The 22,503-nt window shown below is 40.8% G+C and overlaps 1 protein-coding gene across 4 annotated transcripts in view; it reads right to left on the bottom strand.

Annotated features, from left to right (window-relative positions):
* ATG13 (autophagy related 13) overlaps window positions 1-22,503 on the bottom strand; it is a 54,674-nt gene that overhangs the window by 23,050 nt on the left and 9,121 nt on the right. For 3 of the 4 annotated variants that reach the window (XM_064576520.1, XM_045893784.2, XM_064576521.1), the window contains exons 3-5: window positions 2,693-2,774; window positions 1,633-1,713; window positions 1,073-1,192 (exon numbers count right to left, since the gene is read on the bottom strand). In XM_064576520.1, the coding sequence (XP_064432590.1) occupies window positions 1,073-1,192; window positions 1,633-1,713; window positions 2,693-2,761 (270 nt within the window). In that variant the 5' untranslated portion in view covers window positions 2,762-2,774. Of the gene's footprint in view, window positions 1-1,072; window positions 1,193-1,632; window positions 1,714-2,692; window positions 2,775-4,216; window positions 4,379-22,503 lie in introns of all 4 variants that reach the window. The other variant, XM_064576519.1, reaches the window with a different exon arrangement.

Below are 22,503 nucleotides of genomic sequence, written 5' to 3' on the forward strand. Positions count from 1 at the left end.
TCCCCCAAATCAAGGGAGGATGAACAGTAGGAAGTATGCAAGACAAGTTGGTGCAGTCTGTCTAGGACAATCGGAACATTTTATACTCAGACTCACCTGGGAAAGGAAAGAGTTCTTCTAGGGATTCCTTTAGGACTCCCTATGGATCACTAAGGAAAGTAATTCATAGTATAAACTGGCAATACAATAAAGAAGAATAGGAAGTTTTGTATTTTGGGGTGCTAAGGTTTCCATGGAATAAGTACTGACATCATTCATTCAATAAAATTCATCAAGAACATACTATGTGCCATCCCGGACAATGTACCAGGCACAGAAGATGATTATCTATTCATATCCTGCCCCATTTCAAAAAGAATTTAAAGAACTACAAAAATAAATAAGATGTGGCATGACTGCTGACCTCAAGAATGAAAGTGCAAAGTATGAACAGGAACATGTATAAGTTATGTTGGGCACTTTACAAATAAGGATTAAATGAGAAAATATAAAACCCTTCAAGACTATGAAGTGTCATGTTAGTTTGGTGGTGTTGGTGCGGGTGGGGTTAAGTAATTTGGCCAAAGTTACTCAGCTGGGATCTGAACTTGGGTCTGTATAGCTCCAAAATCCAACTGCCTTTTATTACACCACGCAGCTTCACAATCTTCTAGTGGAAATAAATTAATAAACACACAAGTAACAATATATGCCTTGATCCTGATGTGAAATAAGGTAAGTAACAACACATCTAAAAAAAAAAAATCACAATACATCAATTATATTTTAGAAACAATGTCAACAAAGCACATGGTAAGTCTAAAGAAGGTAGTTACCTCTCCCCCGAGAAAGGGGGTGAATTTTCAAGAGCACATGAGTCTTGAAGGATAAGTAGAACTATTTCACATATAGTTGATGTATGAGGACGACAAAGAGCCTATTCCACGTGTTTGGGAGGATAAGTACAAAAATCTGACCTCCTCAGAGAGCGCTACGTTCAGAGAGGGAAGAGACAGGAATGAGGCTGAGCTGGAAGCAGGGTGTGAAGAGCTTTGAGTGCCAAATGAAGACACCATCCTGGCCATAGCCTTACCTCAGAAGTCTTGAGTGAGATCTCCACACACATCGATCTCCCAACGGCAGGCAACTGTCCCGCCAGGGCCTTTTTTGCTTCATGTGTAACCTCTGGGATGTCTTTGATTGCTAAATTGAACTAGAAAACAAAAGGGACTTTGTGTTAAACACTTACAAGAAACATTACGGCAACTTAAAGCAGTGAGATGGTTATGCTGGCTAATGCAGGCATTGCCTTGAGTAATTAAGGACATTCATTCATTTCTCCCTTGCCCAGAAAAGATATCCTGATTCAAAGCCCCAAAACTCAGGCTGAAAGAGCTAATGACTTATTATATAATAAGATTAGTTAACAAGGTATTTTTCTAAAGACTAAGTTTTTCACCTATTGCAGAAGAAAGATGAGAATCAAACCTAGGACGAACATTCGATGAAGAACACACTTTCCAAGTGAATGAATCAAATGGAATTAGATATATTAATGTTATGATTTAGAATACTATAAATTGTATTCTTTACAACTGCACTATGTACGATTCCTTATGACAAACATGCCTTAACAAAAAACAGGAATTTTACCCAATCTGAACCAGTTGGGGATGAAGATGAACGAGTACAAATCTTCTCGCCAAGTCGAGCCTGGACAATCACTTGGACAGTCTAAAAAAAAGGAAAAAACAAACAAAAAAATATCAAAGATGAACAGTCTTAAATTAATTTGACTCACAGTCAGAGTTAACACCCTCTGAATGCAGGGTTAAAAAGATGCCAATGATCATAACAACACTTTAGGAAAGGATAGGATTTTAAAATTCAAGAACATGTAAAAAAAAAAAAAACCATGACAAAAATAATACTGCAAATATTTCCGAGGGCATAATGTCAACTGATTAGAGAAATTTTAGTTTAAGGCTTGGGATCTGTAATATTCTCACATGGCAGAAAGAAATTTGCACATGGTGGCTCTGACTTTCATAAAGACAAGTCCAACCGTAGGTTTAAATATTCACTGCCGTACACTTATGTAATCATAGTAGATTTAAACCAAGGATTCCACACTTATTTATATCACTTGGCCCATATGGCAAAAGTCTCCCAACTAATTTTACAACCAGAATCTACTGCATGGATTGTTTTTTACATGGCAATCATGAGAAGGAGGAGTGATAGAGGTGGAAATGATTTTTAGATTTAAGAAAATATAACTTCTAAAGTATTCAAAATTCAGTTTTAATTTCTCATTTACCCAGAAGGGAACAATAAAATGGAAGTTAGACATTTCAGAGTTAGTTGATGCTTTAGGGAAGATGCCCAAAATGCTGTCCATTCCAGTCCACAATCTTTGTTCCCACCCCAAGGGAACATACTGTGCCAATAACCTGGCATAATAGTTTGACATTTCTGCAAACAGCCTTGCAAAAAAAAAATATTTTTTTTTGAACAAGTAGCTGTGGAAAATTGGAAGCTACTTTTTAGTTACACCCCCAGTACCGCCCCCAAACTTCACAGTTTGGTTTACAACAGACAGAAGTATCCCTTAAAATGGGCAAGCTGCAAGCTGTTATTCTATGTTTCCAAAAAGGGAGAAGCACGGAAGTTATTTCTAACAGTTCTGAGCTCAAGAGAATAGATAAATTACCTTGAGGGCAAAAAATTTAATAAACTTGTCCAGGTCCTTTCTGTCCTGGGAACTGAGATCAGTTTCCATTGCCTATAGGAATCTGAAACAGGAAAAAAAAAAAAAAGTGTTGAAAAATGTGACTAGTATCTTTTAAATTCAAAGCATACAGAGATGGTATTGTCTAGCTGTGCAAACAGTCATGTGGGAGGGAAAAAAAATTCCCCCTAAGATACCAAAGTGAAAAATATTAAGATAGTATCTTTTGAGGAAAATAAATTGCTCACCACAAAGAGAAATCTAGGCTGTAAAATTTAATTCCAGAACACACACACACACACACACACACACACGAAAAGACCTAGGGACCTAAATAATGGATGAGGACAAGCCATTTTACCTGCATCTGAAACTTTAAGCTTTAAATATAACTTATCTATTAAAAATACTTCTACTACCCACCATAGTGAGGACTAAGTTTTAACAAGACAAAAACTCTGTTAAAACATAAAATGAGGGGTGCCTGGGTGGCTCAGTTGGTTAAGTGTCCGACTCTTGATTTTGGCTCAGGTCACGATCTCAGGGTGGTGAGACTGAGCCCTGTATTGGGCTCCGCAAGAGCTGGGAGTCTGCTTGGGATTTTTTTTTTCTCCCTCTGCCCCCCCCGACCCCCGGCACATGCTCTTGCTCTCTCTCAAATAAATAAATAAAATCTTAAAAAAACATAAAATGAGATCATTTGTATTCCTTCAGAAGAGCACTAAATCAATTTAACTTTGGGGGATTCATGGACCCCTTTTGAGAATCTGATAACAAGACAAGCCCTTTCTCTAGAAAAATGCACATATATAGAAATGTTTGGCTGTTTAACTCAGATTATATCCTATGGATTTCATGGGGCACATCATAGCCCCTCAGGCTGAAATGATTTCAGATAGGGCTGGTATGAGGAAGAAAAAGCATTTAGGGAGAGAAGAACATGAACAAAGAGTATCAGCAACAGAGAACAAAATGGATTTGGAACTATTAAGTATCCCAGTTTTCTAAAGCACTATGTATGGATAGGGAAATAGTATGGCTGGTTGGGGCCAGATCATGAGAATCTTGAATGCATGCAAGCCTGATCTGTACCTAATACAACAGAAATGGGAGCTCCCTCAAGACTTCTGAGTAAAGGAATTAACACAATCAGAATGCTAGCATCATCTGAATGGTGCTTTAGAAAGATAGCTTTGCTGGCATATTGTAGAACAGTTTTGAGTATGAAAAGCAGGGAGACCAGTTAAGTCCTTGGCAATAATGCAGGCTTGTGGTCAAGGGTCAAACTCTAGTACAGTCATGGTTTGGAAACAGTATGGATGGGAGATATTTTAAAGGAGGAGCTGACGGGATTTAAGGACCAACTACAAAAAGTTTGACAAGATTTCAGTTAACAATAAACAGGAAGCTAGTTTTAAGGAAAGATAGAAGAGAGTTGAAAAAGGAAATATTAAAAATTGAGATATAATACCACACACAAAAATAAATTCAAAATGGATGAAAGACCTAAATGTGAACAGGAAACCATCAAAATCCTAGAGAACACAGGCAGCAACCTCTTTGACATCAACCGTAGCTACTTCTTACTAGCTAGTCTCCCGAGGTAAGGCGAGGCGAGGCAAGGGAAACAAAAGCAAAAATGGACTGCTGGGACTTCAAGATAAAAATCTGTACAACAAAGGAAAAAATCAAAATTAAAAGGCAACCTAGGAATGGGAGAAGATATTTGCAAATAACATATATGATAAAGGGTTAGTATCCAAAATCTATAAAGAACTTATCAAACTGAACACCCAAAACACAAATAATCCAGTTAAGAAATGGGCAAAAGATATGAATAGACATTTTTCCAAAGACATACAGATGGCCAACAGACAAATGAAAAATTGCTCAACTTCACTCATCAAGGAAATACAAACCAAACCTACAATGAGATATTACCTCACACCTGTCAGAATGGCTAACATCAACAACACAAAAAACCTAACAGGTGTTGGTGAGAATGTGGAGAAGGGGGAACACTCTTACACTGTTAGTAGGAATGCAAATTGCTGCAGCCACTCTTGAAAACACTATGGAGGTTCCTCAAAAAGTTAAAAATAGAACTACCCCATGATCCAGCAATTGTACTACTAGGGGTTTACCCAAAGGATACAAAAATACTGATTCAAAGGGATATATGCACCCCAATGTTTATAGCAGCACTATCAACAATAGCCAAATTATGGAAAGAGCCCAAATGTCCTAATGGATAAAGAAATTGTGATACACACATACACACAACGGAATATTGTTCAGCCATCAAAAAGAAGGAAATCTTGTGGGACACTTGGGTGGCTCAGGTGGTTAAGTGTCTGCCTTGGCTCAGGTCATGATCACAGGGTCCTGGGATCGAGCTCCACATCAACCTCCTTGCTCAGGGGGGAACCTGCTTCTCCCTCTCCCTACCCCTGCTGTTCTCTCTCTCTCTGACGGGGAAAAAAAAAAAAGAATGAAATCTTGCCATTTGCAATGATGTGGATGGAACTAGGGTGTATTATGCTAAGTGAAATAAGTTAGTCAAAAAAGACAGATACCATACGATTTCACTCATGAAGAATTTAAGAAATGAAAGAGATGAACATGGGGGAAAAAAAGACCAAGGCAAACCATAAAACAGAACTATAGAGAACGAACTGAGGGTTCCTGGAGGAGATGTAGATGGGGGATGGGCTAAATGGGTGATGAGTATTAAAGAAGGCACTTGTGATGAGCACTGGGTGTTATATATAAGTGATGAATCACTAAATTCTACTCCTGTAGCTAATATTACACTATATGTTAACTAACTGGAATTTAAATAAAAACTTGAAAGTACAAAAAAATAAAAAATAAAAATAAAAATGGGGTATAACTTACATGTAGTGAAATGCACAAATCTTGGGTGTACAGATCAATAAATATCTTATTGTTTTCACTTCTATTTCAAAAGATATTTTGTTTGTATACAACCATATAACCACAATTCAGATCAAGTTACAGAACATTTCCAATAATCTAGGGGGCTCCCTTGTGTCCCCTCAGTCAGTAAACGCACTAAAAAATAACCATTATTCTGACCTCTATCATCATAGATCAGTTTTATCTATTTTGACAAATCATTCCATTTATATAAATGGAATCAAACAGTATTAGCTCTTTTGTGGGTAGCTTCCTTTTTTCAAGTCATTCCTGTGAAAATCATTTATGATGCTGCATGTGGCACTTTATTCTTTTTCACTGCTATGTAGCACTCCACTTTATGAATATACCACAACTATTTTTTTTTTTAAGATTTTTATTTATTTGACAGAGAGAGAGAGAGACAGCGAGAGAGGGAACACAAACAGGGGGAGTGGGAGAGGGAGAAGCAGGCTTCCCGCGGAGCAGGGAGCCCGATGCCGAGCTCGATCCCAGGACTCTGGGATCATGACCTGAGCTGAAGGCAGACGCTTAACGACTGAGCCATCCAGGTGCCCCTACCACAAACTATTTATAAATTCTAAGCAGGTTGTTTCCTGGTTTTGGCTATTATATTTTTACACAAGTCTTTTGGTGGATATAAATATTCCTTGCCATCAGATGTAAACCCAGCAGTGTTATGTTGGTCCAAAGTATACGTAGTTTTATTTATTTTTTTTATTTTTAAATTTTTTTAAAGATTTTATTTATTTATTTGACACAGAGAGACAGTGAGAGAGGGAACACAAGCAGGGGAGTGGGAAAGGGAGAAGCAGGCTTCCTGCTGAGCAGGGAGCCCGATGCGGGGCTCGATCCCAGGACCCTGAGATCATGACCTGAGCCGAAGGCAGTTGCTTAACCAACTGAGCCACCCAGGTGCCCCAGTATACGTAGTTTTAATAGACAACGGACAGTCTTCCAGAATCTGTACCAATGTACACTCCTATCATCAGCATATGAGGGCTCCAGTCGCTCCACAGCTATACCATTACTTGGTACTACTAATTCTTTAATTTTAGCCATCCTGGCAGGGGTATGGTAGTATCTCATTTAACCTGTATTAAATGATTAGTGATTAAATTAGTGATTAAATGATCACTGAATTTCCCCTATCAGCACCTTTTCATATGCTTACTAGCTATTTGGAAGTCCTCTTTAATGAATGAAGTACTAGTTCAAGCCTTTCACCCATTTAAAAAATTAGGTTATCTTTTTTTACTGAATTGTAGAAGTTTCTAAAACGTATATAGTGGATATAAGTACTTTGTTGGATATGCACTATAAATATCTTCTCCCAGTTTGTGTCTTGCCTTTCTTATGGCATCTGTTTCTTTTCATGAGAGTCTGAATATACTAATGGACAAAGGCCAGACTACTATATAAAAATAGAGCTCTGACCCACAACCTGCAGGAACCAGCCCAGGAAGGAAGCCAAACTAAATCTCCATTATCGGGGCGCCTGGGTGGCTCAGTTGGTTAAGCGACTGCCTTCGGCTCGGGTCATGATCCCAGGGTCCTGGGATCGAGCCCCGCATCGGGCTCCCTGCTCCGCGGGAAGCCTGCTTCTCCCTCTCCCACTCCCCCTGCTTGTGTTACCTCTCTCACTATCTCTCTCTGTCAATTAAATAAATAAAATCTTAAAAAAAAAAAAAAATCCCCATTATCTAGCCCAAGAAGCCAACATACTATCTACAGTAACCAGTCAAGGAAGTCAGACTATCTCTAGCCAACTAACTAGTCCAGGAAGCCAAACAACAACCCCTGTAAAAATTGACCCCAAACAGTCAAGACTTGAGTAATAACTGACAGTTCCCTAATTTTTGTCCCTGCTTCCAACTTAGGACCAACCACAGAAAAACCAAATATATATCCCTAAACAACTACTACACAGGATACCCCCACTTGTAGTTAGGCTGCCTATAGTTTTCCCATGCCAATAACCCCGTATCAGGACATATCTGAAAGTTTTCCCTTTCTTCCACTATAAAGCTTCCCACTGGTCTACCTGCCTCTGAGTCTTTGCCAATGCAAGGGATGGCAGCTAACTCCTGGGCTATGACAAGCTCTGATTAAATGGCCTTCACCCATTCTCATTTTGTGGTCTTTATTTCCACATTAAAAACAGCCTTACTGAGGTATAACTGACAATAAAAAATATACTGGAAGTGTAAGACATGGTAAGGTTGTTGTGTTTTTTTAAGATTTTATTTAATTATCTGAGAGAGAGAGAGAGAGAGAGCATGAGCTTGGTGGGGGGAGGGGGGGTGGAGCAGAGGGAGAGGGACAAGCAAACTCCGCGATGAGGTTGGAGCCCAACAGAGCTCAGTCCCACAACCCTGAGATCATGACCTGAGCTGAAATCAAGAGTTGGACGCTTAACCAATTGAGCCACACAACTGCCCCAAGACACAGTAAGTTTTGACATCTATTTTTAACTGTAAAACCATTACCACAAAATAGTGAACATACCTATCCTTGAGTTTCCTCATATTCCTTTGTAATCCCTCTTCCAGCACCTCCTTAACACCCCATTCCTGGGCAACCACTGCTGTGCTATCCCTATAAATGCCTATCTGCAGTGTCTACAGTTTTATATAAATGAAATCAGACAGTATGTACTCTTTGGCTTCTTTCACTTAGTATAATTAGCTTGAGATTCATCCATGCTGTGTTCTATGTTCATAGTTCATTTCTATCTATTGCTGAGTAGTAGTATCCTCTTATGGAGTCTTTTGATTAACAGAGGTTCTTAATTTTAATAAGTCAAATTTCTCAACTTTTTTTTTTTTAGCACTTCTTTGTGCTCTGTTGAAAATTTTTTTGCTGATCTCAAAGTCATGAAAATCTACATTTTTTTTCTAAAAATGTTATTGTTTACCTCTCATGTTTATATTCGTGATCCATCATAAATTAATTTTTCTTGTGGTAGACATTTGGGATCGAGGTTCATTATTTTTTTACAATCAGTTCAGGTTATTTAATAGGTTGAATTAGAAACACCAGAAGATTGGGCGCCTGGGTGGCTCAGTTGGTTGAGCGACTGCCTTCCGCTCAGGTCATGATCCTGGAGTCCCTGGATTGAGTCCCGCATCGGGCTCCCTGCTCAGCAAGGAGCCTGCTTCTCCCTCTGACCCTCCCCCCTCTCATGGGCTCTCTCTCTCTCTCATTCTCTCTGTCTCAAATAAATAAAATCTTTAAAAACAAACAAACAAACAAAAAAACACCAGAAGATCAGGGGCACCTGGGTGGCTCAGATGGTTAAGCGTCTGCCTTCAGCTCAGGTCATGATCCCGGGGTCCTGGGATCGAGTCCCGCATAGGGCTCCCTGCTAGGCGGGGAGCCTGCTTCTCCCTCTGCCTCTGCCTCTCTCTCTCTGACTCTCATGAATAAATAAATAAAACATTAAAAAAACAAAACAAAACACCAGAAGATCAATCTGAAAATATCCAATTTATAACTAATGGAAAGGTTAAGACTGAGGTTAAAGTTGGAGAGAAGTAGATATTCTCCAAAAAGAAGGAACAGTTTAAAAACCATAGTAGTAGGAGCACCTGGGTGGCTCAGTTGGTTAAGCAACTGCCTTCGGCTCAGGTCATGATCCTGGAGTCCCAGGGAGTCGGCTTCTCCCTCTGACCCTCCCCCCTCTCATGTGCTTTCTCTCTCTCATTCTCTCTCTCTCAAATAAATAAAATCTTATAAACAAAACAAAAACAAAAGCATAGGAGTAGAGGAAATCACCATGGAAGATAACAGGGAAATAACAAAGGCCCCAAGAAAATGACATAAAAGAACCATAGAGAGAAATGCCAGAACTTATCAGAGAAATAGGAAAAAAGATTTCTGAGCAGTTATCACTGAAACTGAGAGGAAGTAAGTTTCAGGATTGAAGGGATGGTCAATGGTCAAATAATATAAAAGTTCTTGTGGAGGAGGCAAAACTTTACCTATACCCCCTCAGGTTTTCAGCTGGGCCTCTTTAACAAAAAGATTAACAAGAGAAAAACAGTTTATAACACCTGCAGTGCACATCTCACAAGAGAAACCTCAACAGAAAAATAATTCAACAGTGTGGCTTAGAACTATGGCTTATATGGGATCTTCAACAAAGAATGATAAAGTTGTAGAGAAATGACAAGACAAATGAAAGCAGTTCTAGGCTTTCAAGGGTGGCAAATTGGGGGAAGATAAATATATGGGAGGAAACTAATGGGGTAAGGTTTGTTTGCAGATTCCACCAGTGCCTTCTCTGAGCTGCTAAGAGTGTCTCTAGGAAAAGGAGAATTTATCTCACCTTCAGGCAGAAAAGTGGAAGGTAAAGAAAGGTTCTCCTGTATTTGCTGCTTAATTGCCTTCAGATCAAAATAATTTTTATGTCAAAGAGGCATATTCTGGGGTGACACATTCTGGTTTCCTTCGTTTTCAAGGTGAGAAAAAGGCCACTGGACTTGGCATCGTGTTGTAATGACCTTTGAGAGGATCACTTCTTAAAGGGGGGGGTGCTTCAGCTAGATTCTGAGAATTTAAACAGGAAGAGACCTCAAGCTGCTGTGAAAAGGATTTTCTCTATGGTATAGCACTATCTGAGCAAATTTATGGGGGAGGGGGGAGAAACCAATGAAGGAGAAATAAAACACCTAAGAAGCAGCTACTGCAGGACTCAGATGGCACAGTAGAGTCCACGGTGATCAAGGACAGGTTAAAGCCTGAAGTGATCCAAATTATAAAGGACTTATCTTTTGGAGCCTACCATGTGTATGTTTGACATTCTTTTGAAGCATACACCCACCTTCTGACCTTCCTAATTTTGGTTGAAAACACAAACAAATGTTATGGTAAAAATAAAAAGCCTTTTAAAGGGTTAAACCGCTCAAGGCCCTAAAGCAACCACAGCAACAGATCGGAGATAAGAATAGTGCTGGAGGGCTGTACTGCCCTTATTTTATACTGAAGTGGGGAATGTGTTCCCAACACCAGAACATCTACCAATGCAAACATAATAGCACAATGACTCTTGTGACTTTTTGTACCTCGGTAAGCACTAAAAGGATTATGTAACTAGAGTTAGTTATTGAGCCAAACGGGGTGAGATCTCCACTGGGGAAGAAGTTATCTACAGGCATCAGAGCTTTTTGTTCCCTTAGGGCTCACCTATCAAGCAGTTAATTCATTCTTTACAATATAAATGTTACATAAAGTTTACCCTATGCCTTAGCTTTTTGCGAAACGCCTTCTTTGAGTGTTTCAAGGACTTTAAAGGGAAATTTGGAACAAACATTAAAAAGAGATCTATAATTCTTCCCTTTTTCTGCCCTTTACTAATACTAGCCGGTTACTAAATCCTTCAAGTTCCTGCTTATACAAAATCCTTTTATATGTGCTACATTTTCATTTCCAAAGAACCACCTTAATCCAGGTCTCATTTCTTATCTGGAAGAGACTCACTTGGTTAGTTACTCTACATTTGAAGATCAGGATATGCCATCCCAAAATAAGCCACTCTGGCATAAAGATTATTTTAAGCTGAGGACATTTGAGATTCAACAGATGTAGAAAGAAACCTTCTTGGGCTTCCCTTATCTGACTAAAAGCAGGAACTTCTGAAAAATGAGGACAGCCATAAATTCCCATTTCAGGTTGGCATCTACTCCCAAGAGATCACAAGTCCCTGCTCTGGGGGAGTTTCAAGGTCGGGAAGAAGATGGAAAGACCATTTGCACCTACCTAAACAAATTTTATCACAAACTTTCTTATCTCCCATTTGTTCTCCTAAAGACTCATTTGTCTTTTCTAAAGAAACTGATTTGTTCTTCCTATAAAAGTCTTTTCTCCAGGGCACCTGGCTAGCTTAGTGGGAGCGGCATGCAACTCTTGGTCTCGTGATCGTGAGTTCGAGCCCCATGTTGGGTAGAGAGTACAATAAATAAATACATACATACATACAATTTTTTTTTTTAAAGCCTTTTCTCGGCTGTGACTAAGGAGGAATGTCAGGGTGAATGGACGGCTCCAGCTCCTGAGTTCACTGCTATTCAGCCTGAAGTCGCAGACTGGTCTGAAGGCGTGCCCTCTGTGCCTATTCAGCAGTTCCCTACTGAAGACTGGAGCGCCCAGCCAGCTACTGAAGACTGGTCTGCAGCTCCCACTGCTCAGGCCACTGAATGGGTAGCAACAACCACTGAGTGGTCTTAAGCTGCTCTTCCACAAAGGCAAACAAAATGGAAATAAGGTTGATGAAAAATAAACAGTTTGTAAAAGCTGGGGGTGGGGAGGAGGAAGCCTTTTCTCCTAGGCCCCTTTCTCTTGCTAAATTAGGCATATAAGTCCAAATTCTAACCACGTGGGTTATTCACCACTGAGTACTCCTATGGTTGCTAGTCTTGTGTCAGTTTAAATTTCAGGCCCCCAAGTACTAAGCGTAAGAATGTATAGGAAGTTTTCCTCAACACCTTCTTCTAGGTTACACTGTAAATCTTAGGCACAATGCTGAAAGACTAATGTAAGTAAAGCATTGTATCATTATATTGCTCCTATGCTCCAGAAATTTTGACAAACTCCTAAGTCTAACCTTCAAGATTCCCCATGCAAAGTCATTAGGGGAAATAGGTTAAAATGACTTTGAAAAGGTAATCAGAGGCCTGCTGGCACTTTTAAGAAAGATCTTGGTCACTGAGATTACCAAATAAATGGTGATCCAGAACCAGTATCTAGTCCTTGGATGTACATACTCAAAAAACTGATTTTATTAGTTCAATCAAGGTTTTGAGGACAACTTCAATTACAAGAGACAGTTAATATACCATAAATCCGATTTATTATTTGAAAAATAAAACTGCTAAGTAGACGGAAAGAGAAGCATCAAGTGATCAACATACTGCCCTTCCTAAAAGGCGGCCACTTTGTGAAAGTAAAATTATTTCAGTTGGTTAAGTAGTTATCATCCCACTATGAGGTTCATATATCTTTCTCTACCTCAGGGGCAAGCAAACTGGAATTCCAACAAGAGTCTAGAGAGGGGTCCCTGGGTGGCTCAGTTGGTTAAGCGTCCAATTCTTTATATCTCAGGGTCCCGGGATCAAGCCACACTGGGTGCGGAGCCTGCTTGGGATTCTCCCTCTCACTCTGCCCCTGCCCCCCAATGCCCTTTACAAAAAAAAAAAAAAAAACAACACCTAGAGAGGCTTCTTACCTGACAATGTATTCATTTGGCTTTCTTTTCTTTAGACATTGCAGAACATGGCCCACATTAGTCACTGTCACCAACACATTTTAATTGACTAAAAGCCTGTTTACATTAAGGGTGCAGACGCCCTGATAGGGTGGGTTGTAAGGCAGTGCAACAGCTGCTAGAGGATTGCGCCAAAGCAGGGCTTTGGGTTATCACTTAGTTCAAGTCAAGGCCATTTTGCCTCTTAGCATTATAGTGTCTCAATTATGTTGCAAATTCTTCTGCAACCTTTTAAATTTCTTATCCCTCTCCTGATCATATGCTGAATATGTACGTTAATCAGAACTACTTACCACCTTCTTTATTAAATTTTTGCCCTAGGGACATAACCTAATTACTATGTATAATTTCAGATTTACAAAAAATTGTATGTGGTTCCCACCAACATATATTTGATTAAATTTATCAAGTGTTACCTTTTATAAAATGGCTTAACTAGGTCAAAAATATAGTTACAAATCGTAATCCTCCCCCAAAGACTGCTGCCCCCTCAACACCTGTTTTGTTTTTTTTTTAAGATTTTTATTTATTTATTTGACAGAGAGACACAGCAAGAGAGGGAACACAAGCAGGGGAAGTGGGGGAGGGAGAAGCAGGCTTCCCCCAGAGCAGGGAGCCTGATGCGGGGCTCGATCCCAGAACCCTGGGATCATGACCTGAGCTGAAGGCAGACGCTTACCGACTGAGCCACCCAGGCGCCCTTTAACAACACCTGTTTTCCCCAGACTCACCACTTAGAGCTTTTCCTCCTGAGAAATAACCTCAATTAAGGCCTTTCTTCAAGACTTACAACATTTAACAAATAACAAAAATTTTTTAGTGGGCTCTGAATAGCAATTTCATGTCAACAACATTCTCTGCACATCATTTTCCTTTTTTTTTAGAGAGAGTGGAGGGAGAGGGAGAGAATCTTAAGCAGGCTCCATGCCCACTGAGGAGCCTGCCATGGGGCTTGATCTCACGACCCTGAGATTATAACCTGAGCCAAAATCAAGAGTCGGACGCTTAACTCACTGAGCCACCCAGTTGCCTCCATCACTTTCATTAATAGAAATTCCTAACAACAAATAACTCTTTAAGGTTCCCAAAGTGTTTAGAACGTGTAGAGATTTATACCATACTAAACTATTTTTAAACAAGTATCGAAAATATAATAAATAAGCAAAATGTGTATACACACACACACACAGAGGAATATGACTCAGCCTTAAAAAGGAAGGAAATTCTGACACGTGCTACAACATGGATGAACTCATTAGCTAAGTGAAATAGTCACAAAAGGACAAATGCTGTATGATACCATTTATATGAGGTACTTAAGAGTGGTCAAATCATTGCCATAAAGTAATATAGTGGTTGTCAGGAGCTGGGGGAGGAGAAGGAGTTAGTGTTCAACACTATAGAGTTTCAGTTTTACAAGAAGAAAAAGTTATGGGGATGGGTGGTGGGGATAGCTGCATAACAATGTAATACCACTGAACTATACACTTAAAAATGGTTAACGTGGTAAATTTTATGTTATTTATATTTTAACGCAACAAGAGAGAACATGCCATTAAATAAATTCTCCCGTTGTTACGTAAAGGATGTAGATGATCATCGACATCCAAATACTAGATAGAAGATTCTACATCACTGCTCCAGTGAAAAATATATAATCAACTAAGGGAAAAGCAGACTTAACTGGATAGGCAGGTTCTCTGGATCTTTGACTTACTTTCATACTGAAATGTTAATTTTCACTTAAAAAGCACAGAAATATAAAGGTTACAAATAAAGGCAGAAAAGGGGGCACCTCCGTGGCTCAGTTGGTTAAACATCTGCTTTGGGCTCAGGTCATGATCCCAGGGGCCTGGGACTGAGCCGCGAGTTGGGCTCCCTGCTCAGCAGGGAGCCTGCTTCTCCCTCTCCCTCTGCTTCTGCTCTCTCTCTGCACTTCTCCTGCTTCTGCTCTCTTTCTCAAATAAATAAAATCTTTTTTTTCTCAAGATTTTATTTATTTATTTGACACACAGAGAGATAGATAACACAAGCAGGGAGAGCGGCAGGCAGAGGAGAAGCAGGCTCCCTGCTGAGCAGGGACCTCCCCGCCCCCCCCATGCGGGACTCTATCCCAGGACCCTGGAATCATGACCTGAGCCGAAGGCAGACGCTTAACCGACTGAGCCACCTAGGCATCCCTCAAATAAATAAAATCTTAAAGAAAAATTTTTAAAAGTCAGAAAAAGAAATAACAAATGAAAGATATCAACAAAATATTGGGGGGAAAAGTGAAGGTTAAGTATAAAGGATTTCAGGCTTATGTTTATTTCTGCTCACTCCTAAAATATCATTAAAACAAAAAATGGTGGGGGCGGGGGGAGGGCTTAAAAAGCATACACGCAGTGACCAGAAGAATGGGCATGGAGATAACAGCATCACAGTTCTGGAAGACAGAAAACAGAAGGAAAAGATAATTGAGAAGAGCAGAGCAGAGATGATCAGATAATTGACTGAGCAGAGCAGAGCTGATCCATATCCCAGCCAGCCATGAGAAAACCTTAAACAAAAGCAAGCTCATCTGAACCAAAGAACCGGAGAGGCTAAGGAATGAGAGTTACCAGATCTCTTAAAAGTTGAATGGCAGATGGGGCTGAAACAGGAAGATTATTTTATAAAAGTCCACAGAAGAAGCAGACCCCACTCTGAGCCCTACATCCCTTTCATAACCCCACTCAGGGCAACACTGCCCTTCCTAATGTTAGATGACCAGACATTAACTTTTTGGAAACAATGAATCAAAAAACATGCTGGACTTCAATGATCAAGTCTATATGAGGCACTCTGTTCTGAAGAAAAAAGATTCACGGCAGCAGTACTCCAGTTTCGAAGGGGAAACAAACCACTTTATTGATATTATAAAAATCTAACAGAGGGGCGCCGGGGTGGTTCAGTCAGTTAAGCATCTGCCTTCAGCTCAGGTCATGATCTCAGGGTCCTGGGATCGAGCCCCACGTGGGGCTCTCTGCTCAGCAGGGAGTTGATTTCTCCCTCTGCCTCCCACTTATGCTCGCTCTTTCAAATAAATAAAATCTTAAAAAAAAAATCTAACAGGGGGCGCCTGGGTGGCTCAGTCGTTGAGCGTCTGCCTTCGGCCCAGGTCATGATCCCGGGGTCCTGGGATCGAGCCCCGCGTCGGGCTCCCTGCTCCGCGGGAAGCCTGCTTCTCCCTCTCCCACTCCCCCTGCGTGTGTTCCCTCTCCCACTCTGTCAAATAAATAAAATCTTTAAAAAAAAAAAAATCTAACAGAAACAGAAGGAAGAAAAGGGAAATTTGCATAGGTGAGGGCAATAGTAAGCAGTAAAGGAGAATAAGGCAGTTATATCAAATCAGGTACTTAAAACATCCAACCTCATTAGTGGAAGCCCAGTGGAGACAGTCAGGCTGGAGTCCCAATTGAGAGGCATGGGCGGAGCGTCCTCCCCTCAGGTGAGACTTCCAGCTGAAAATCCCCTAAGGGCCGTATTCATAGGGCAAATGACAGGATTTGAAGTTAAACACTTGCTCGCCTACGTGCAGTTTGGAGCGAGCTGAATTCCTGTTACCATGTCTTAACATCTTCAAGGAGCCTGGGCCCTATGCGCTTGCCTCCCCCCCTGATTCCGTTCTGGGGGACCAGCCCAACCTGGAGCAGGAAGGGATGTGAGGCAAAATTTATAGCGTCCAGACCAGAAGGGCCAATTCTGACCTGGAGGCCAGCTAATGTCAACTAATCAGGCTCCCCTGGTCACTTATCCAGCACAAGTCTCACAAACAACACTCTTTACCCTGTCTGTGTATGTGCAGGTTGGGGTGATCAGTTATGCAGGACAAACCATAGAAATCTCCATCTATACAATACACACTCCCACTCCCATCTCTGGAGCCTCCTTCTTCGCTTGGCTTGAAAAACAGTGGCGGCGATGTTGGAGGCTTTCATCAAATGATTGGCAATCCCTTGGCTGTCCCATTCACATTTGAGCATGAGGCATCAAAAAGACAGCAGAAACTCAGGGTATATGAGTGAGGCTGGTAAATTGGTGGGGCTCAGAGGGTCAAACTACACCCCCCCTCCAAACTTTTTCAACTGAAAGAAACCTCGAGCGTCAGTACATAGAGGTTTTGCCCTGTGAGGACACTGAATTTCCCCCAAAGAAGCCTCCAAGAACCCTGTCCTGCTGGGGACAAGTTTTCAATTCCTTTAGTAAATACCAAGGAGTGTGATTGCTGGGTCATATGGTAAGAGCATGTTGAGTTTTGGGTAGGGGGATGGGTGAAATAGGTAAAGGGGATTAAGAGGGACAGACTTCCAGCTATAAAATAAGTAAGTCACAGGAATGAAAAGTACAGCATAGGGAATATAGCCAATAATACTGTAATAACCTTGTATGTATATCCCATTTCACTGATTACATATGATGCTAAGTATCTTTTCATATGATTCTTTGCCATCTGTGTATCTTTGGTGAAGTGTCTGTTAAGGTCTTTGGTCCATTTTTTAATGGGGTTGTGTGTTTTAAGAGTTCTCTGTATATTTTGGATAAGTCTTTCATCAGATGTGTGTTTTTTGCAAATATTTTCTTCCAGTCTGTGGCTTGTCTCCTAATTCTCTTGAAAACTTTAGGTTTTTTGAAAAGCAATTTATATATGGAACTAATCTAATATTGAAAAGTTAACACTTCCATGATTTATTTTAGGATATTATTAACCAAATTCAGTTGTTTTGAGTAACAACTCCTGGCATATTAACAATACTGCTTTCATATTTATATAATGCTTATTTCTATTCATGCAAAGTACAAAATAGTAACCTCAAAAACTATTAAAGAGATTATAGGATATTTTGCCTACAATTAAAAAAATTACTGACAGATGCTCAGCACAAACGTTATTTTCAAGATTGGTAAGAATTTAACGCTGTACCTATCAACCACTTTTAGATTTCTTTTAAGAGAGGAAGAAAGTGCACAAGCACCGGAGAGAGAGAGGGGGGTGGGGGAGGGGTAGAGGGAGAGGAAGAGAGAATCTTAAGCAGGCTCCATGCCCAGCCCAGAAACGACTGGGGCTCAACTTCATGACCCTGAGATTATGACCTGAGCCAAAATCAAGAGTCAGATGCTCAACCGACTGAGCTACCCAGGTGCCCCTCCATAATGCACTTTTAAACTCATGTTTATCATGCACGAATATGAGGTCTGGGGAGCACTGAAATTAAAACTCACAATTTTATATTTACTTTTCCAGCTAACAATGGAAGAGCAGAGACAATCTTTTCTTGCCATTTTTTCTACAGCAAGGACTTTCACATTTTCCCCAACACTGGTTTCAGAGGCAGATGTACAATAAATGGGGGAAGATTAATAGTTCTTTTTTTTTTAATCAGGTGAATTAGATGTTTTGTTCTTGTTTTTTTTAAAGATTTTATTTATTTATTTGACAGAGAGAGACATAGCGAGAGCACGAACACAAGCACAGGGAGTGGGAGAGGGAGAAGCAGGCTTCCCACTGGGCAGGGAGCCAGATGCGGAACTCGATCCCAGGACCCTGGGATCATGACCTGAGCCGAAGGCAGATGCTTAACGACTGAGCCACCCAGGTGCCCCAGATTAATACTTCTTCACAGTAGTCAAGTATTAAGTGTATAAGGAATAACAAAATTATAAAAACCACCAGTGGGGGGGAAAATCACCAGTAGATGATAACCACTGTGTGACAGTTTGCTGGCAAATGGGATATTTACATAATCTTCCCGCAGATTACTATTACTTACAGAGAAGTCTGGTAGATCCAATCTTAACAAAATAATGAAAAGAAACATACCAATGATTTAAAAATTGACATTACATTCCTCTTGATGTCATGTAGTAAGACGGACGTATCACTTATGTAGCTTTCCTCCTAAAACAGTATAACTGAATCCAACCAGGAGGAAGCAATTAGATGAGGTTAAATTAAAAGACAGGGCATTTTAGGGGCACCTGGGTGGCTCAGCCAGTTAAGTGTCTGCCTTCGGCTCAGGTCATGATCTCAGGGTCCTGGAATCAAGCCCCACATCGAGTTCCCTGCTCAGCAGGGAGTCTGCTTCTCCCTCTCCCTCTGTTCTCTCTCAAATAAATAAATAAAATCTTTTTTTAAAAAAAGGGCATTTTACAAAATAACTGGCTTGTAGTGTTCAATAATGTCAATCTTATGAAAGAGCCCCCCCCCAAAAAGGCTGAAAAATTGTTTTAGAATAAAGTCAATTAAAGAGGTATGACAACTAAATGCAATGCTTGAGCATGGACTTTTATTTCATTTTCTTAAAGATTTTATTTATTTATTTGACAGAGACATAGCAAGAGAGGGAACACAAGCAGGAGGAGTGGGAGAGGGAGAAGAAGCAGGCTTCCTGCCGAGCAGGGAGCCCGATGTGGGGCTCAATCCCAGGACCCTGGGACCACGACCTGAGCCAAAGGCAGACGCTTAACGACTGAGCCACCCAGGCGCCCCGATCATGGACTTTCAAAGTTTTTTTTTTTTAAGATTTTATTTATTTATTTGAGAGAGAGAGAATGAGAGACAGAGAGCACGAGAGGGAGGAGGGTCAGAGGGAGAAGCAGACTCCCTGCCGAGCAGGGAGCCCAATGCGGGACTCGATCCCGGGACTCCAGGATCATGACCTGAGCCGAAGGCAGTCGCTTAACCAACTGAGCCACCCAGGCGCCCAAAGATTTTTATTTATTTATTTGAGAGAGAGAGAGCACTAGTGAGCACAAGCCTGCACAAGGCGGGGAGGGGCAGAGGGAGAGAGAATCTCAAGCCGACTCCACGCTGAGTGTGAAGCCTGATGCAGGGCTTGATTTCAAGACCCGAAGATCATGACCTGAGCTGAAGTTAAGAGTGGGTCGCTTAATTGACTGAGTCACCCAGGCGCCCCCATCATAGACTTCTAAGAAGTTTTCTATAAGGGAACCTGACTGGCTTAGTTGGCAGAGCATGCAACTCTTGATCTTAGAGTTTTTGGTTTAAGCCCCACATTGGGTGTAGAGATTACTTAAAAATACAATCTAAAATAAATAAATAAAGGGCGCCTGGGTGGCTCAGTCGTTAAGCGTCTGCCTTCGGCTCGGGTCGTGATCCCAGGGTCCTGGGATCGAGTCCCACATCGGGCTCCCTGCTCGGCAGGAAGCCTGCTTCTCGCTCTCCCACTCCCCCTGCTTGTGTTCCTGCTCTCGCTATCTCTCTCTCTGTCAAATAAATAAATAAAATCTTAATAAATAAATTAATTAATTAAATAAAATAAATAAAATCTGAAAAAAGAAGTTGCTATAAAGAACAGAATTGAAACAATTGGTAACATTTGGTACTGACTATATACTCGGTAACACTTGGTGATGAATGTATACTAGGCATACTAGTAACTGTACACTAATGTTAAACTTCCTGAATTCGATACAATTACACTTTGGTCAATGCTCTTTTTTTTTTAAAGATTTTATTTATTTATTTGAGAGAGAGAGAGAATGAGAGACAGAGAGCACGAGAAGGAAGAGGGCAGAGGGGGAAGCAGACCCCCTGCTGAGCAGAGAGCCCGATGTGGGACTCGATCCCGGGACTCCAGGATCATGACCTGAGCCGAAGGCAGTCGCTTAACCAACTGAGCCACCCAGGTGCCCCGGTCAATGCTCTTGTTCTTAGAAATACATGTAACTTTTCTCAAGGGCCCAGCAAAAAAAAAAAAGGGAAAGGGAAAAAAGAAATTATATATTATTATGTTATATAGCATATGACACACAGAGACATATACTGTATGACAAAGCAATGCGGTAAAGCACGAACAATGTGTGAATCTAGGTGAAGAGTATATGAGAGTACATGGTAAAATTCTTAACAATATTTCTGTAGATCTGATGGTTTTCAAAAAAAATTTTTAAATTAACAAACAAAATCAATTCTCATCAAATGATCTGTAACAGGGTAGAAAACTTAACTTGCACCTCGCATAAAATTTTCTAAAACTAGGTCTATCTCCTTGTAAACCTATTTCAAATACAGTTTTTCAAACATCTGAATGACTGCTCTGGCTGTACTTACAAACTCCGTCACAGAAAATCCTTGCCTTATCATGATCCCAGGGTCCTGGGATCGAGCCCCGCATCAGACTCCCTGCTCAGCGGGAAGCCTGCTTCTCTCTCTCCCACTCCCCCTGCTTGTGTTCCCTCTCTCGCTGTCTCTCTCTCTGTCAAATGAATAAATAAAATCTTAAAAAAAAAAAAAATCCTTGCCTTGGAGTAAAGTAGACAAAGACTTCAATGCACTGTGTCATGATACACAGGAGTCATTCTCTGAGGGGGACATCCAACAAAGTGGACTGAACTGATGTTGTTAGTCTTCCCTCCTGCTACAAGCACATAAAAATGCAGATAAATTATGACAATAAAAAGTTGTGACCTACAACTGAACAAGAAATATCGAGAAAGCCCAGGCTCCAGAAAAGGTAAGTCAATGCCATAGATGTAAGGGAAAAACTGATGCCAGGGAGCTGAGGTCTATGGGAAGCAAGGTCAGGTCAGGTGGTTCTTTTTTTTTTTTTTTTTAAAGTAGGCTCCACGCCCAATGTGGGGCTTGAACTCACAACCCTGAGATCAAGAGTCACACTCTCTGACTGAGCCAGCCAGGCGCCCCCAAGGTCAGGTTCTCCTAATGAATATATGAGAACAAGCATGGGGGTGGGAGATAGTACCTCAGTCTTACAGGCAGGTAGAAACCCAGTGCTTTGCACAAAACTGCAGAGCCAAGTGCTCCTTGATCACAGAGGCCAGAAGAATCCTAGAAAAGTAATAAAGAGGTTTGTCATCCTACCATGGCAAGGTTGGGAGGTGGGAAAATCACTCTCAAAACTTCAAAAACATTAAGTCAGTAAAGTACCTAGACATAAGATCCAAAATTACATTACCTACATTCATGATAAGGAAATAAAAAGCCAAGAAATTAATCTAAAAACTGGTCCCAGAACCATTGTAACCCCTAGAAACAGGCAGAAGCAAGCCTGAAACAGCGCTGGGAGAAGCTTTCAACAACCTTGGGTTATCAAGAGCCTGCTGACAGGCCACACTCACAACCCTTCCTCCCAACTTTTAGCTAGATGAATTCATAATTTAAAAATTTACAGACTGAAGGCACCTGGCTGGCTCAGTCAGAAGAGCATGCAATTCTTGATCTTGGGGTTGGGGGTAGAGATCACTAAAAAAATTAACCAAACTTTTAAAAAAAATTAAAAAATAAAAACTTACAGACTGCACATAGAAATAAAACATAAAAAAATGCAAAAGAGGGCGCCTGGGTGGCTCAGTTGGTTAAGCGACTGCCTTCGGCTCAGGTCATGATCCTGGAGTCCCAGGATCGAGTCCCACACTGGGCTCCCTGCTCAGTGGGGAGTCTGCTTCTCCCTCTGACCCTCCTCCCTCTCATGCTCTCTGTCTCTCATTCTCTCTCTCGCAAATAAATAAAATCTTAAAAAAAAAAAATGCAAAAGAACAAGACAATATGAGAGACTACACATCTGAGATAAGAATGGGCAAGTTGAAAGAA

This window comes from Mirounga angustirostris, unplaced genomic scaffold, assembly GCF_029215605.1.
Source record: "Mirounga angustirostris isolate CCGP_5_RB_7025 unplaced genomic scaffold, mMirAng1.0.hap1 SCAF_13, whole genome shotgun sequence".
Lineage (NCBI taxonomy): Eukaryota > Metazoa > Chordata > Mammalia > Carnivora > Phocidae > Mirounga > Mirounga angustirostris.